The sequence below is a fragment of the Onychomys torridus genome, chromosome 4 (genome assembly GCF_903995425.1).
Source record: "Onychomys torridus chromosome 4, mOncTor1.1, whole genome shotgun sequence".
NCBI classification, from domain to species: Eukaryota; Metazoa; Chordata; class Mammalia; order Rodentia; family Cricetidae; genus Onychomys; species Onychomys torridus.
This window is the reverse complement of record NC_050446.1, coordinates 1,505,787-1,519,721: the sequence shown is the minus strand read 5'-3', so window position 1 is coordinate 1,519,721 and position 13,935 is coordinate 1,505,787. Positions and strand designations below refer to the sequence as shown.

The 13,935-nt window shown below is 52.5% G+C and overlaps 1 protein-coding gene across 6 annotated transcripts in view; it reads right to left on the bottom strand.

Annotated features, from left to right (window-relative positions):
* Positions 1-1,938: 1,938 nt before the first annotated feature.
* Dennd1a (DENN domain containing 1A) overlaps positions 1,939-13,935 on the bottom strand; it is a 479,814-nt gene continuing 467,817 nt past the window's right edge. For 5 of the 6 annotated variants that reach the window (XM_036185076.1, XM_036185072.1, XM_036185075.1 and 2 more), the window contains 3 exons: positions 7,631-7,759; positions 4,960-5,218; positions 1,939-4,136 (listed from right to left, as the gene is read on the bottom strand). In XM_036185076.1, the coding sequence (XP_036040969.1) occupies positions 2,955-4,136; positions 4,960-5,218; positions 7,631-7,759 (1,570 nt within the window). In that variant the 3' untranslated portion in view covers positions 1,939-2,954. The remainder of the gene's footprint in view (positions 4,137-4,959; positions 5,219-7,630; positions 7,760-13,935) is intronic. The other variant, XM_036185077.1, reaches the window with a different exon arrangement.

Here is a 13,935-nt window from a genome sequence, read left to right as displayed (position 1 = left end):
CATGAGAAGAGAGTGGAGGGAGGGAGGAAGGGGTGGGGGAGAGAGAGAGAATGAGAATGTGGGATGTGTTGCACATTGTACTGGGTTGTGATAGGGTGTGTAGGCATGCCCTGTGAGTCTACATGACTGTAGTGTGGCAAGTGATTTCACAGGGGAAATGGCTGCTTCATGGCTGGGGACAACCTGGATGCCTCTGAGACAGGGGAAGCCCAAGGCTACATGCTCTCTAGCACTGGACAGGCCAGAGCTTGCCCAAGCTCCTAGACTTTGGTCTTGACATCTTGTCCAACCTCCAAGGACAGCCTTTGTCCCAGAGAAGCTGGGAAATAGGGGAGGCTTCTTGACTTCCAGAACAAAAGGCCTTTTGGGCAGATCTGACAGACAGTACCATGGCTAATACTCCTGTGTCTGTAGGGTAGGCCTGCAGGAACCAAGCAACAGCTGCCCTTGGCTGTCTGCCTGCTATGGTCATCTGCAGGCATGGAGCAACCTTTCTGCCTACCTCACAGGGCTATTCTGAGCATTCCAGAGACAGGCAGGCAGAAGCTGTTTAAACTCTATCTGATGGAAAAGACTAGCTGCCCTTTTGAGTATTGGAAAGTGTCTCAACCTGCCTACAGCTGAAGGGGCTTTCTGGAACCCTCGCAAGGCCAGAGGGCCGAATGGAGATGCTGTTCTGTCCCTGCAGCTCTACAGTTTTGCAGCACAGGCTGACCTATTGCCCGCAGTTCCATTGTCTGTGTATGGCTGTTAACTGAAGGAACGCATGCCAAGGAAGGCCTCAATTGTGTGCCCATTAGTGATCGGCAGATGGACATCAGCACCTACTGCACTGGTGCTCAGGCTGCAAGGATTACATCCTGTGGTTACATACTCAAGTGCACTTGACTCTGACGCCACCCCCAGAGGGCACTGGCCTGCAGATCCGCCTCCTTTAGACTTCCCAGAACCCTTTGTCATCCTTGCTGACCAGGCCAATGCCTCCTAACTGGGGGTTCCATGTGCAAATGCCAGGGGACTTTTACACAGGAAGCTGGATGTCTCAGGTTTCAGTCACCTCCAGAAGGCACAGACTTGGGGGCACTGGTGATCAGTAGAAGCTTTGATGAGACCCTGGATGCTGAGAAGCCTGCTTGGTCCTTACCCTGTAGTGGTGGAACCAACTTGCCCCTACCTGTCTTGGTGTCCCTTGGAAGAGGGGAGGGGAAATGGGTGAACTGTTCCAGTTGCCAGATCCTAAGATGTTTCCTGCAGGATGCCAACAAGAAGACATTCCAGTATCACCAGTGTGGGCTGCACAGTATCCACTTGGGGGTAGAGGCTGTTCTTGTGGAGGTCTGGGGGGAGGGTGGGACTTGCTTCTTCCTGTAGTCCTGCCCATCCCCAGTTCCCTCCCTGGCAGGGAAGGGGCAAGCCGCTGGTGAAGATGACCAAGTGCCTGCTCAGGCTTCCCCTCACTTGAAGGACTCAGGACCACAGCCTCTTCCCAGCTGAACACATAGTTCATCAGTGGGTTCTCGGATTCTCCCCAGTGAATGGACAGATTAAGTGAGTGTGTGCACCAGCCCCTAGTGGGCCGTAGCTGTGTGGCTTCCCATGCTGCCCGACACCTTGTCACCGTGCTGGCCCACTAGGGTGGGACTTGGAATTTTCTGGGATGGAAGAAGTGGAACAGAGACCTGTTCAGGAACACAAATGCCAGGAGGTCCCCATGACTCAGCTCCCCAGCAGCTGAGCACCCCCACAAGAAAGAGCACCGAGGAAGGGTGCATTTCAGGCCTAGGCTTCCTTAAGAAGAAACAGAGAGGTTTCCCTAGAATGACAGAGCCTCCAGTGACCCCACCCCTTGTTCCTGTCAGAAACCCCAGGCAGGCTGTCTGACCATTCACACATAGGAAATGAGAAATCAGGTCAAATATGCACAATTTCCTGCATGTCTCTGATGGATGTTTTCTTAAAGGTTTATTGAAAGGAATCAATTTTTAAGATTCATCAAATCAATAAGGTTAAGGAAAAGCAAGATCAAAGAAACAATAACAAAACATTTCATTATAACTTTGGTGACTTGGCCTCAGGAATTTCTGCACTAGCGAGAAGCTGGAGATGGCAGGGAAGGCTAGCTTCTAGACCCCCACTTTCCCCAGGATTAGAGGCCATATTTATTCACTACATGGGGAATCTGGGGGGCCCTAGGGCCCCACCTTGTCCTGACCTAGGAGCCCAAACAGCTGTGCCTCCCCCTTTGTGGCAGGAAGCTTGTCCTTTGAGTTGGAATCTGGATCACTGTTGCCCAGCTCTGCCCATAAAGCTCCAAGTGGCAGGAGGCTGAGCCTGAGCTTTGACTGACATGAGAATCCAGGGGTCTGGGGGTGGCAGTGAGCTGAAGGCTCAGATTTGTGGGTTTCTCCTATAAATCAGAGTTGCTGGTGTTCCCAAGCCCTGTAAGGGCTGGCTGGAGCTGGGTTTGGAGCTTGGGTCCCCAGACCCCTGGCACCCAGGAACAACTCAGGTTTGGTTGGTTAGGAAAGTATATTGCTAGAGAAGTTTGGAGACACCCATCAAGGAGAAATGCCAGCCCAGGAGTGGTCACTTCAGTGCCCCCAAACACCTGTGTTCCCCAATGCTGTGCTCACACGGGTGTTACTGACATGTGGGGCACGGCCTGGCAGAGGAGGAGAGCTGGGCTTGAGAGAGGCCTTGAGCTTTCTGGCCCCTCTTGGGCTACTGGAGAAGGACGGTGGTAGGAAACGGTTGGCCCAGTTGACCTCTAGTGCAAACCTTATACAGGGTGCCAAGGAGAGTGACAGGCAGCTCTCTTGGGATGGTACTATTCCCAGGACCAGGCCTCAGAGATGGGCTGTGGAGGAGAAGGGGCAGAGAATCCCTTTGCCCAGTGGAACCTGGTCAGGAATGGGACATAGGGAGGCACAGTACTGGATATGGCACAGGCCTGCTCACTCGAAGGTCTCCCACTGCCTGCGGAGTTGCTCCACGGAGGTGGGGGCTGGGGCTGGGCTCGGGCTCACATCTTGCTTAGTTTTTTGTAGCAAATCCTCAAAGGGGTCTCTGGCCTGTGCAGGAGCAGAGGGCTGCAGGGCTGGTTCTAGACCCTGGGGAGGTCTAGGAGGCAGCAGTGGGGGTTCACCAGGCCTCAGGGCCAACCCTTGCTTGGCCTCAGCAGCCCTAGCACTTGAGCGGGCCAGAGGCAATGTTCGGATCCTGGAGGGGGCAACAGCTGGGGGGCCAAGTGGCTGCAGGGGACTAGTGTGGGCACCCATGGGGATCTGGCCAAAGAGGTTGGGCATGGAGAGGGCAGACAGGTTGGGCTGAGACCTGTGAGGGGCATAGAAGCCAGAACCAGACAACAGGATGCTAGGTACATATGCCGGCCCCAGGGACGCTGGAGGGGTCCCAAAAGGCCTGGCTGGTGTAGAGCCCAGGGGCATGGTAGGCGGTGCTACTGGCATAGATGGGACAAAGGGATTGAGTGGTGGCTGTGCAAAAGGGGTGGATGTCACTGTGGGGGAGAAGCTGAGCTGGGGGGTGAATGGGGTAGCCACACTGGGAGTAGCAGGATGTGGTGGGATGGTGCTACCTGACCAGGCTGTATTAAGTGGGTCCAGGAGGGCAAGCAGGGCATCATTGCCTGTGCCTGCAGCTCCCGGGGCTGGGCTGAGTGGCTGTAGAAGTTCTGTGGGACCTTGGGGGACAGCACTGGGGAGCAGCCCTGGCAGTAGGGTTGGGCTCAGGGCATCTTGTCTTTGCCGGTCGATCTGAAGCTGCTCTGAGGAGAAGTCACCAAGTGGGCCGCCAGCAGCCTGCAGCTTGGCTGTGCGGGCAGTGGGTGGTGGAGGTACGATGCCCAGCTCAGGGGTCTTCCTGCCTTGTGGCCGGGGAATGGTGATGCTGCCTGGAGTTTGGGTGGGAGCTTCCTCCTTGGTGCTGGGGCTCAGGATGCCATCCTGGTTCTGGGGTTTGTAAGGCAGAGCTGGGGGCTTCTCAGGGGAGGTGGTGGAAGGCTTGCTGGGGATGGCCATGTCGTCCTGACCCAGACTCCAGAGCTTAGTGTATGGATGAGCAAGTTTCAAAGCTGCAGCCATGCTAAGGCCCCTCTCGCTTCTGCACAGGTCCAGCCTCTGTGGGGAAGGAGGGAGGGAGGGATGACAACAGGCTGGCCCAGGCAACAGCAGAAAGTACATGCCCATTCCCAACCCCTCCTGCATGCCAGGCACATGGCTCCTGGGACTAGGAGGAGTTGCAGGTACCCAGGACAACTGCAGAGACCCTGGCCTATCTGGACTCCAAGTTCAGACCTGTCCCACAAAGGGAATCCAGAGGAATCTCTTGTCTTTTTACAAAAGCCTCTGCTTGACAAATAGTTTCAGGAAAATGTCTCCATCTGTGGGACACCTAACACTTGGGCATTTTTACTGTTTAGAGATTGTGGTATCTTTCATCATCCTCAAAATGGCTAGTGTGGCTCCAGGCCTGGTTGAAGGCACATGGACCAGAAGAAAGGAGACTGGGTTTGAGTCCCGACTCTGCCTGCCACTTGTGGGCCATTTGACTTGGGCAGGTCACTTCTCTAGACTTGAGCAGCTTCATTCCCAGCAGGCAGGAAAATCTGTGGACCCCAGAGAGGGGAGGTGACTGATGACCATACTGAGAGGACTGATCTGGAGCCCAGTTGGATTCAAGGAGCCCTGTGCAGCAGCCGACCTCTGAGATGAGAACAGAAGCAGTCAGATGCCCATTGGGCTGGCCTCGCTCCCCCGCCCCCCATAGCTGGTAGCATAATGTGCTGCTTGCAATGGGGTGGGGTTGGAGTGTTGACTTAAGACAGGGTGAGGAGTAGGGGTGGTGGAGTGGTGTTCCCTGACGCCTTCCACTGTGACTCAAAGGACCTACCTGATGAGCAGGAGCTACCCCACCAGCTACTGTGCTCTACCCCCACCATACCTGGTAGTCGAAGCTCCCTGGCTGTCCCTGAAAGTCTTTGGGAGCCCGGAGGTCCTCCAAGCTCTTGGCTTGGCCCAGTGGCTGCAGTGGTGCCTCCATGTCTAGGCTACTGAAGACATCTTCTAGAAGGTCAATACTGGCAGCTCGGTCAGGTGGGGCAGGGATAGGTCCTCGGGGATCCCGCACTAACTGCTCTGGACTCTCATTCTCCTCGCCTTCTGCGCTGTCTGATTCTTTCAACGTCCGGTATGGCTGTGGCCTGGGTGGAGACAAAGCCAGCTGGATTTTCCTCTAGGCAATCTATGAGAGGAGCAAATGGCCCTAGCCTCTGACCACGCCCAGGCCCAAGGACCAATGTTTTGCCATTCTTTGGGGACTGGATTGGGTCTTGATGCATGCTTGGGGCCCTGGGCAGGATGCTGTGGCTCTCACTTGCTCTGAGGAGACCCTGAAGTGCCTCAGGGCCCAAGATCTTTGTATGTAACACATAAAAATCAGGTAGGACTGGAGAGGCATTTGCAGGGGTACATGTATTCCTCTGTCCCATCTGCTCCCAATAGTGACCAATCTTAGCCTCAGAGTCAGGTCCAGAGCATGGCTAGCCAGAAGCTCTGGTTCCATCTCTTGCCATGGGAACCTGGGCGAGTCACTTGACCTTGTGAACCTCAGCTGAGTGTTGGTATGGTTCCATGAACAAGTACAGAGGGTATGCAGAGGCCGGTGACAACCACCCATGGTACGCGTGGCTGCCACCTGCGCTCTATGCGTTCTGTGTATCCGCATACCATAACCTTGTAGGTGAGCTGGGTGTAACAGCTGGTTCCTTTTGCTTTCCCACTGAGCCTCAGGGCACCACGGATCTGTTGGGAGGCAGTGCCTGCCCTGACCTCCGTGAGGTTAGCCAGTGCAGTGCCTCCCCTCTAGGGTCAGGCTGGCTATGCACATGGTGCTGGTGAAGTGGTGGAGGGCTCCATCTGCTGGTTACATGCAGGCTGACACCTAAGGCCCACGGAAAGATTACAAAGGAGGCAGTCCAGCGCCACAGCCCCCCCCCCCCCACACCCCCGACTTTGCTGTCTGGGACTTAAACCCTACCCTATAGATGAGGAAACAGAAGCTCAGAGAAGTTTAGTGACTCACCCTGTGCTTCACAGCACATAGTAAGGGGTAGAATGGGAGCCAAGTTCAAAAGTCTCCAAAGTCCTTCCCTCACTTTGACCAAGGAACTCAAGAGCCTTTCATCTAATGTGAGCACAATGCAAGAGAGGAGGAGGAGGAGCCCTACTTCCCAAACACGAGGGAATAGCTGTTTTAACCCTTTGTGTTGTGAATTAGGTTGCAACAGCTCCCTTGTAAACACACAGGAAGCCCTCAACTGGCTCTAGGCCCAGGAAAAAGAAGGGAATTTTAACTACTGCTTAAATAAGGCAACAATGGGCTGCCTATGTCTCAGCGCCTGCGCTTGTCCAACATGGAAGGACCTGGGTTCCATTCCAGCACCATGAAAGGGGGTAAAAGCATCAGTCAGTCATTTAATTTGGAGGCTCTAGACAGTCACAAGGGAGGGAGAGGGACCCAAGCAGGCAGCTTTTCCTGACTTGAGGCCGACTCAGATGAGCATGTATTCTTTCAATAGCTTTCTCTGTTCTAACTAGTAATAGCTACATCAACGGATACATTAGATCTGTGATTGCACAGACATTACTGCTGTGGAAAAGCTGATTCTTCAAACATTGAAAGAGACCAGAGAGAAAGAATGGATATACTGCAGAGGTGTGTGTGCAGCTCAGGTATCTTGGCCTAAGGGGGGTACTGCCATCATCCTAGTGATCTGGCAGCATGGAAGAAACGTGTGTACACACGTGTGTGTGTGTGTGTGTGTGTGTGTGTGTGTGTGTGTGTGTGCGCGCGCGCATATGCAACCTTGGACTCAGAAGGTCTGGGATGAAGCCACAGGGAAAGGACCTGATGTTGGGCACTTGAGGTTAGAGAACAGAGGGGTGGGAAGGTCTGGGGGTAGAGGTGGAGGGAGACAAGGCCCCGGATGTGAAGGGGCCAGCAGCTAGCACTATGGTAGGTTGTAGGTACATCCTGAGGCTCCTAGGAAGAACATTTTTAAGGTAAGCTTTCTTTTCCTTTTAAAAAATTGTTTGTAATTTGTATGCAGCTTAGGTTATAACATAATTAAGATATTAATCTTAAGAAACTCAGGTAGACCATAACATGTAAACACACATCCACATTTTTTCCGAGACAGGGTCTTGAATACAGCTCAGACTAGCCTGGAACTTGCTATGCAGCCCAGGGTAGCCTCAAACTCATGGTCCTTCTACCTTAGTTGCAGGTGTGCATCACCACACGTGTCTGGTATGCTGGTATTAACATGCATTTCATGTAACTCAAGTTGGCTTTTGCCTGACATCTGCTTTCCTGTCTCCATGGCTTTTGACGGTCTCACCTGTCACCTTTGCTGTCACAGCCTTGTGGGGCTGGCACAAGAGAAGCCTGAGACAAGGCCTGTAGATAGGGCACACACCCTGCAAATTGGCACCCAGGAACTTTTCTCCCCATGGCAGTAAGCAGCCCCAGTCCCCCCCCCCCCGCCCGATACCCCCCTGCACCCAAAGAGTCACCAGGCTGAGCCCAAGGAGCTGGAAGGAGGAAGAGAGACCATTCAAAGGGAGCGGAGAAGAAAAGGCTTTCAGTGAAGCCGGTGCTCGGGGCCTCTTCCCGCCGGCATTCCTCATCAGAGGAGTCTTCCGAGAGAAAGACAGCGTAGTGTCGGAAGGGCTTTACCAGGCTGGACAGGAAAGAAGAGAAGAGGCAGTCAGGGCACCGTGAGGGCACAGGGTGGGGGAAGCCCCAGGGCACCCAAGCAGAGAGGAGACTGGGTTTGCCATGTGCGTCAAGGGCCTGGAACTCTTATCCAGGCATGACTGACCTGGTTACACACTTCCAGTAGGTTAACCCTAAACGAACCATGACTCATGCCCAGAGACACCCACTGATCTCAGGGTGTTGCTGGGTGAATGCTCCCTTCCCATCACATGTAATGCCAATGAAGAGAATTTTAAACCATAACACAGTTGCTATTTTTGTGATTGGCCTCCCCAAACCTGTAGACTCCATCTCTACAGAGTCAATCAGTTGTGAATTGAAAATGTTTAGGTGGCTGCTGGGCGGTGGTGGTGCACACTCCCAGCACTTGGGAGGCAGAGGCAGGTGGATCTCTGAGTTTTAGGGTAGCCTGGTCTACAGAGCAAGATCCAGGATAGGCACCAAAACTACACAGAGAAACCCTGTCTTGAAAAATCAAACCAAACCAGACCAGACCAGACCAAACCAAGCAACAACAACAACAACAAAAAAGAAGAAGAAAAAAAAAAAAAAAAAGAAAGAAAAGTTTAGATGGTGTGGCGCACAACTTTAATCCCAGCACTCAGGAGGCAGAGGCAGGCGGATCTCTGTGAGTTTGAGGCCAGTCTGATCTACAGAGTGAGTTCCAGGACAGCCAAGGCAACACAGAGAAACCTTGTCTTGCAAAACAAAACAACCAACCAACCAAAGAAAATGTTTGGGAAAACTTGCATCTGTACTGAGCATGTGTAGTCCATTCCCGTCATTATGTCATCCCCCAATTCAGCTCAACAGCTATCTATACAGCATGTATACTAGATTAGCTATAAAAAGTAACCTAGAGGTAATCTAAATTATATAGGATAGTGTGTGGGGTTCTCTGCAAACACCATACCATTTCACAGAACAGGCATGAACCCTGGATTTCAGCGTCTGGGACTGGTTCCCTGAGGATACTGTAGCCCCTTCAGCTGCGTATGGACAGACAACTACATGAAAGAAAGACTGGAAAAGAAGTGCTTAAATTTCAGTAACGGCAGGTGGGATTGTGGGTGACCCCACTTCCTGCTTCCTTTTCTTTTTCTGTAGCATGCATGTCTCTACTTCAATAATAGGGAAAGTTCAGGAACCAGTGTGTTACATGGAAGCAAGCCCTGAGAAGAGGCATTACTGATAAGCTGCCCTCTCTGGAGACTGTCTTGCATGTTTCTTCAGAGAGGCTTTTTCATCTGTGATATGGAAATTAAATATTCATTGTTATAAAAAATATATCTCCCTTGCCAGTCACCTGCACTCTAGCTCTATAAACAAACACACACAGCCCAGAGAGTCCACACCTAGCCCCTAGCAATTATGTTCAGACCAGCAGTGCCCATGAGAGGCCATAGGCTCAGGAGAGGAAAGCCCAAACTATGGCAGGTTCAAATCCTGGCCCACCAAGGATGCTGTCACAGCTGCCTCTGCCCTATCAGCAGCCGGGCTTATTGTGAAGATCCCCAAGAGGCAACAGCGGTTGGGGAGACAGGGAGGAGACACAGGCCATCAGGAGGGCTCCCACAGCAGCCTCTCTGCACTTTCTAGGCTGGAATTCCTTTCAAGTTTTATTTAGGGGAGGGCCCTGGGGTGACCAGTGCTGTGATCCCCATTGCTAGAGCTAACCTGTTGTTACTCAAAGTGGCTCCAGAGTCACCCACAGGCTCAGCACTGCAGCTGTGCATCCTCGCTTCCCCCTTGTCCCTACAGGCTGGCCATTAGTTTTGTCCTCAGACTTCAGTGGAGGTTGTGGCTTCCTGGGGAAACTACAAGCCCAGGGTCATGCACCAGGAGGTGGCAGGGCTACAGGGCTCTGCTGGCCTCCACTCCAGGCGGCCTGGATACCTAGGAGGAGACACCTCAGCTCTCCCACAGCTGGCGAGAACTGGCTGTGGAAGGGTGCTGGTGGCCGAAGGCTCTGACCTGGCACAGACCAGGTCCCTGCTGCTTTCCCAGTCAAGGACGCAGAGTAGAAGGGGAGGAGATGCTCAGATGCCGGAGTAACATGCTTGCTCTGTTGCCCCGCTCTCTCTATTGCCCCTGCTCTCTCTCTGTTGTCCCCATGCTCTATTACCCCTGCTCTCTCTACTGCCCCTGCTCTCTCTACTGCCCCTGCTCTCTCTATTGCCCCCATTCTCTATTGCCCCTGCTCTCTCTATTGCCCTGCTCTCTCTCTACTGCCCTGCTCGCTAGCATGGGGTGGCTTCCAGCTTGTGTGAGGCAGCAAGCCCAGCATTTTCACTCCCCTCTAGGCAGCTTGAGATGAATGCTGGGTGTGGCTGGGTTGCAGGGTCAAGCCCTGAGGCCCTTCCCACCACTGCTCCCACTTCAGCTGCAGAGAACTATCTCGAGCTGGCATCCTTTGTCACTCAGATTGTTCTTTCATCTTGAAGACCCGACCCAAATGTCATCCCTGGGATGTCCCTAAATGTCATCCCAAATGTTCCCAACTCTCCCTGGCTGTGGGTCTTAGTGCATCATAGTTCCCAGCTATTCTGCAGTTCTGTTCCTGACTGAGCTTGAGGTCAGGGTTCTGGCCCACATTAGTGGTTGAAAGAATGAGGGTTGGCGTGCTGAGGATCCCCTCCTCCTCCTCCTGGAACACCTAATCCTTCACATAGACCTTTCCATCACTTTAGAGCTCTGTCAGAGGTGCCCTTCTTTGGATCCCCTCCTCCTCCTCCTGGAACACCCAATCCTTCACACAGACCTTTCCATCACTTTAGAGCTCTGTCAGATGTGCCCTTCTTTGGATCCCTTCCTGCCCTCTGAGATGCTTAGACATGGAGTCTAAGAACCCAGGTCAGAAACCTCAAGATAGGGTTCAGGTTAATGCCACAGCACTGGGAGAGCCCCAGGGTGGCCAGTGCTGTGATGTCCGTGCTGGAGGTAACCTGTTACCTGAAGTGGGTCTGAGCACAGCAACCTAGCATGCAGAACCAGTATACAAGCTTTATGCAGTCCATCTGTCTAGCCATCTCCCAATTTGTCTGAGCACCTGTCTGCCCAAGGGCCACTTCCTGCATGTGCATAAGCAGATCTAGTGCTGGCCTGGGGACTGCTGAGGAAGGACAGAGAAGTGAGCAAATAACCAAGCTAGAAAGCAACTTGAGGATTCTAGGTCAGGCTGCCCTGAGGGTCACAGCATTGACTATGGACAGACACAAGAAAACATAAACCCTTACCTGGGTCACATAGACCTAGTGCTTGGTGACCCTCAGATGCACTGTGAATGTCTGACAATCACGGAACGCATGGGCCCCTTCCCTGGCACTGATCACATGGTGGCTGACCGCCACTAAGTCTATCACATCCATAGAGAGCCAAGAGCCTTTGTCCTGAGCAGGACTGTAGTGCCATCAAAGTCCTGCAGTGCAGGGCTCTGACACCCAGGGCCTCCCACAAACCACGAATGCAGGAGAGAGCCCTTCTTCGACCAGCTGGCTCTGTATGCCAGGCTGGCTTGGGTACTCAGAGCACACCATTGCTTCTTGAGTGACAGGGCACTGGGGTGAAATGTGCCATGTGATTTGGTCAATCAGAGCTTTGTCATGTCCAGGCCACATGGATGGTGGTAAGTCATCAAAGAACTCACATGCTGTCCGTAGTTTCTTACTAATTCTTCATGACAAAGAGGCCAAAGCTCAGAGAGGGCGAGTCTCTTGCCTGGGGTCACACAGCAGCTAAAGGTTGGAATGGCATCTGGATTTGTCTGTCTTTAAACACCACAGGGTCCTGCCACCTGTTTCCTGAAACAATGAACTGAGAGGTAGGGGTTTTCCCCTTCCACTTTTAATGAAAGGTGAGGTTTCAAAATAAACTTATTTAAATTCAGCTGCTCATGGCTTTCCCATGAAAGATACAGTCAGATATTTGTCAGGGATAAAGGATGAACCATCGAAAACATCCAGGCTTAAATTTTTTATTAGCTTAAGGCAGAATATAAAAAAATGTACCTCTTCCCTCATTAACCCAATTCAGCTACTACCCTGCAGTCTGCCCCCCACCATTTGCCTGGATTTTATTACACACAAAGGCGCTGTCTGGGAAAAGGCAGGCCTGGCTGAACTTGGCTACCTAGCAAAGACTATGATGTCATGGCATGAGAGAAAGGCTCTGTCCTCACGCCTTGGACCTATCATCCCCTGCTGCCCTGCCCTGTCCACCACCCTGCAGTGCAGTTCCCATGTGGATGACTCCTGAGCCCTTTCTAATGTTTGGTTTAACGTGTCGCGGGTTAGCGCGCGCGTGTGACAGTGGTGACAGGCGAGGCTGTTCCTTTTTAAATACCATGTCAGAGACACAGCGTCAGGAAGCCGGGATGTGCTCCGTGCTCTCTGCTGCTCCAGGATCGCGCTGGCTTATTTTTTAATGAGGAAGATCTACATCTCGAGATTTTTATGTGTCACATCGCATGGACAAATCAGCCACACGTCACGCTGGCCCGAAATGAAGTGCTGACAAATGTAGATGTTTCAAATTTAATTGACATTTAAATGCACTTGAGATAAAGATGGGAGGAAATCAGCCAGGCCTTGGTCTCCTGAGGTAATGAAGGGACACCGTGATCATTTTAGAAGAATCATTTCACTCCAGCACAAAGGGTCTTCACTTTGTAAATGGCCTGGCTACTTTTGTCCCTTGCTGACACAGCCCTGGTGGGGTAACGTGTGTAGATAGGCACCAGAGAAGGCCAGCTGTGCACTTTCTATCTCCTTTGCCTTTCTTTCTAGATACCTTGGCAAAGTCATTTACCTTCTTGGACCTTGAGTTCTCTGCAAATGGAGATGCTGCTGCCTTCCTGAAGGTCTGAGCAGAGAAGTAAAATATTCACCAAGGGCTTTGCATGGTGCCTAGTGAGTACTGACTCCTCAAATCCTCAGCTGCTGTCCAATGCCCCTTCACAGGTTGATGCCAGGCACCTGTATCCTGGTCAGGGATGAAGAGGTGGTTGTTATCTTCCAAGTGAGTGGTTCTCTTGTTGGCTATATCTCAGCACTTGGGTGTCATCCAGCCAGCCTTAGAGTTTCCATGTCTTTTCAACCTCAAGATAAAGGGCCAGTTCCCGACCACAGGCTTGACAGTGGCTAAAAAAGAAGGGGCTCTGAAAGCAAGGTGGGGTACCTCTGGGAGCTGGCCTGGAGCTGTTCCCAAAGAGCCAAAGGAAGGGCTTTTGTGCTGAGGGGCAACTGAAGGTTGACATAGGAACTAGCTGCACAGGGAGGGGCCTTTGTATAGTTGCATGAATATCTGCTGAGGAATGAGGGTCATTGCCATCTGTAGCCACCGTGAGAAGAAGAGGGATTCTGCTGTCCACTCCCTTGGAGATTTGTTCTACCAGGAGTCAGTGGGGGTCAGGGATACCCTTGGCTCATAGATCTTGGCTGAGGCTCCCTGGACAATGGTATGAACTCCATACTATCATCCCAAGCAGAGCAAGCAGCAAGGACAGGGCGTTCAGGGAAGGGTGGACCTAGGAGTGAGGGCCTCAGAATAGCATAAGGACTTGGGAAGTCTGAGCTGCTGTCTGGCCAGGAGCTGGGCCACCATCAGGAGCAGGAAGGTGGCCAGTTGCTCTCTTGGGCTTGCTGGGCCGTTTCTTTCCAATCCCCACTACTGTACCCACATAGTTCTTCAACCTGTGTAGCCATCCCTTCTTTCAACAGAATTCTCTAAGGCCCATCTTGTAGGCCCAGACTTGTGGTTCAAGCATGGCCTGAGAAGTCTTTGCCAAGTTACCAGGTGGACACACACAAGAAGACATTGTCACTCTCTAGGCTCTGTGCTGAAGGGAAGGTGGAGATGGGGAGAATCTGGAAGACACTGTGGGGACTCAGTCCTTCACCCTGCCTGAGGGCCACAGCGGCAGTGACAGAAGGAGCAGGTACTCATGGCAGTCCCGGGTATGTGACTAGACTCAGGGCAAGTTGTTCCATTTGCTAGAGGCCTGGTCCTTTGTGTTTGAGAGAGACTCACACTGTCCTGGCTGGGCTCAGGAAGTAAGTCAAGACTCATGAGGCCTGGGAATACAAGCTACCAAGCCGGCGTAACATGGAATGTGTAAGAGGCTGGGGTCTCAGGTAAGCT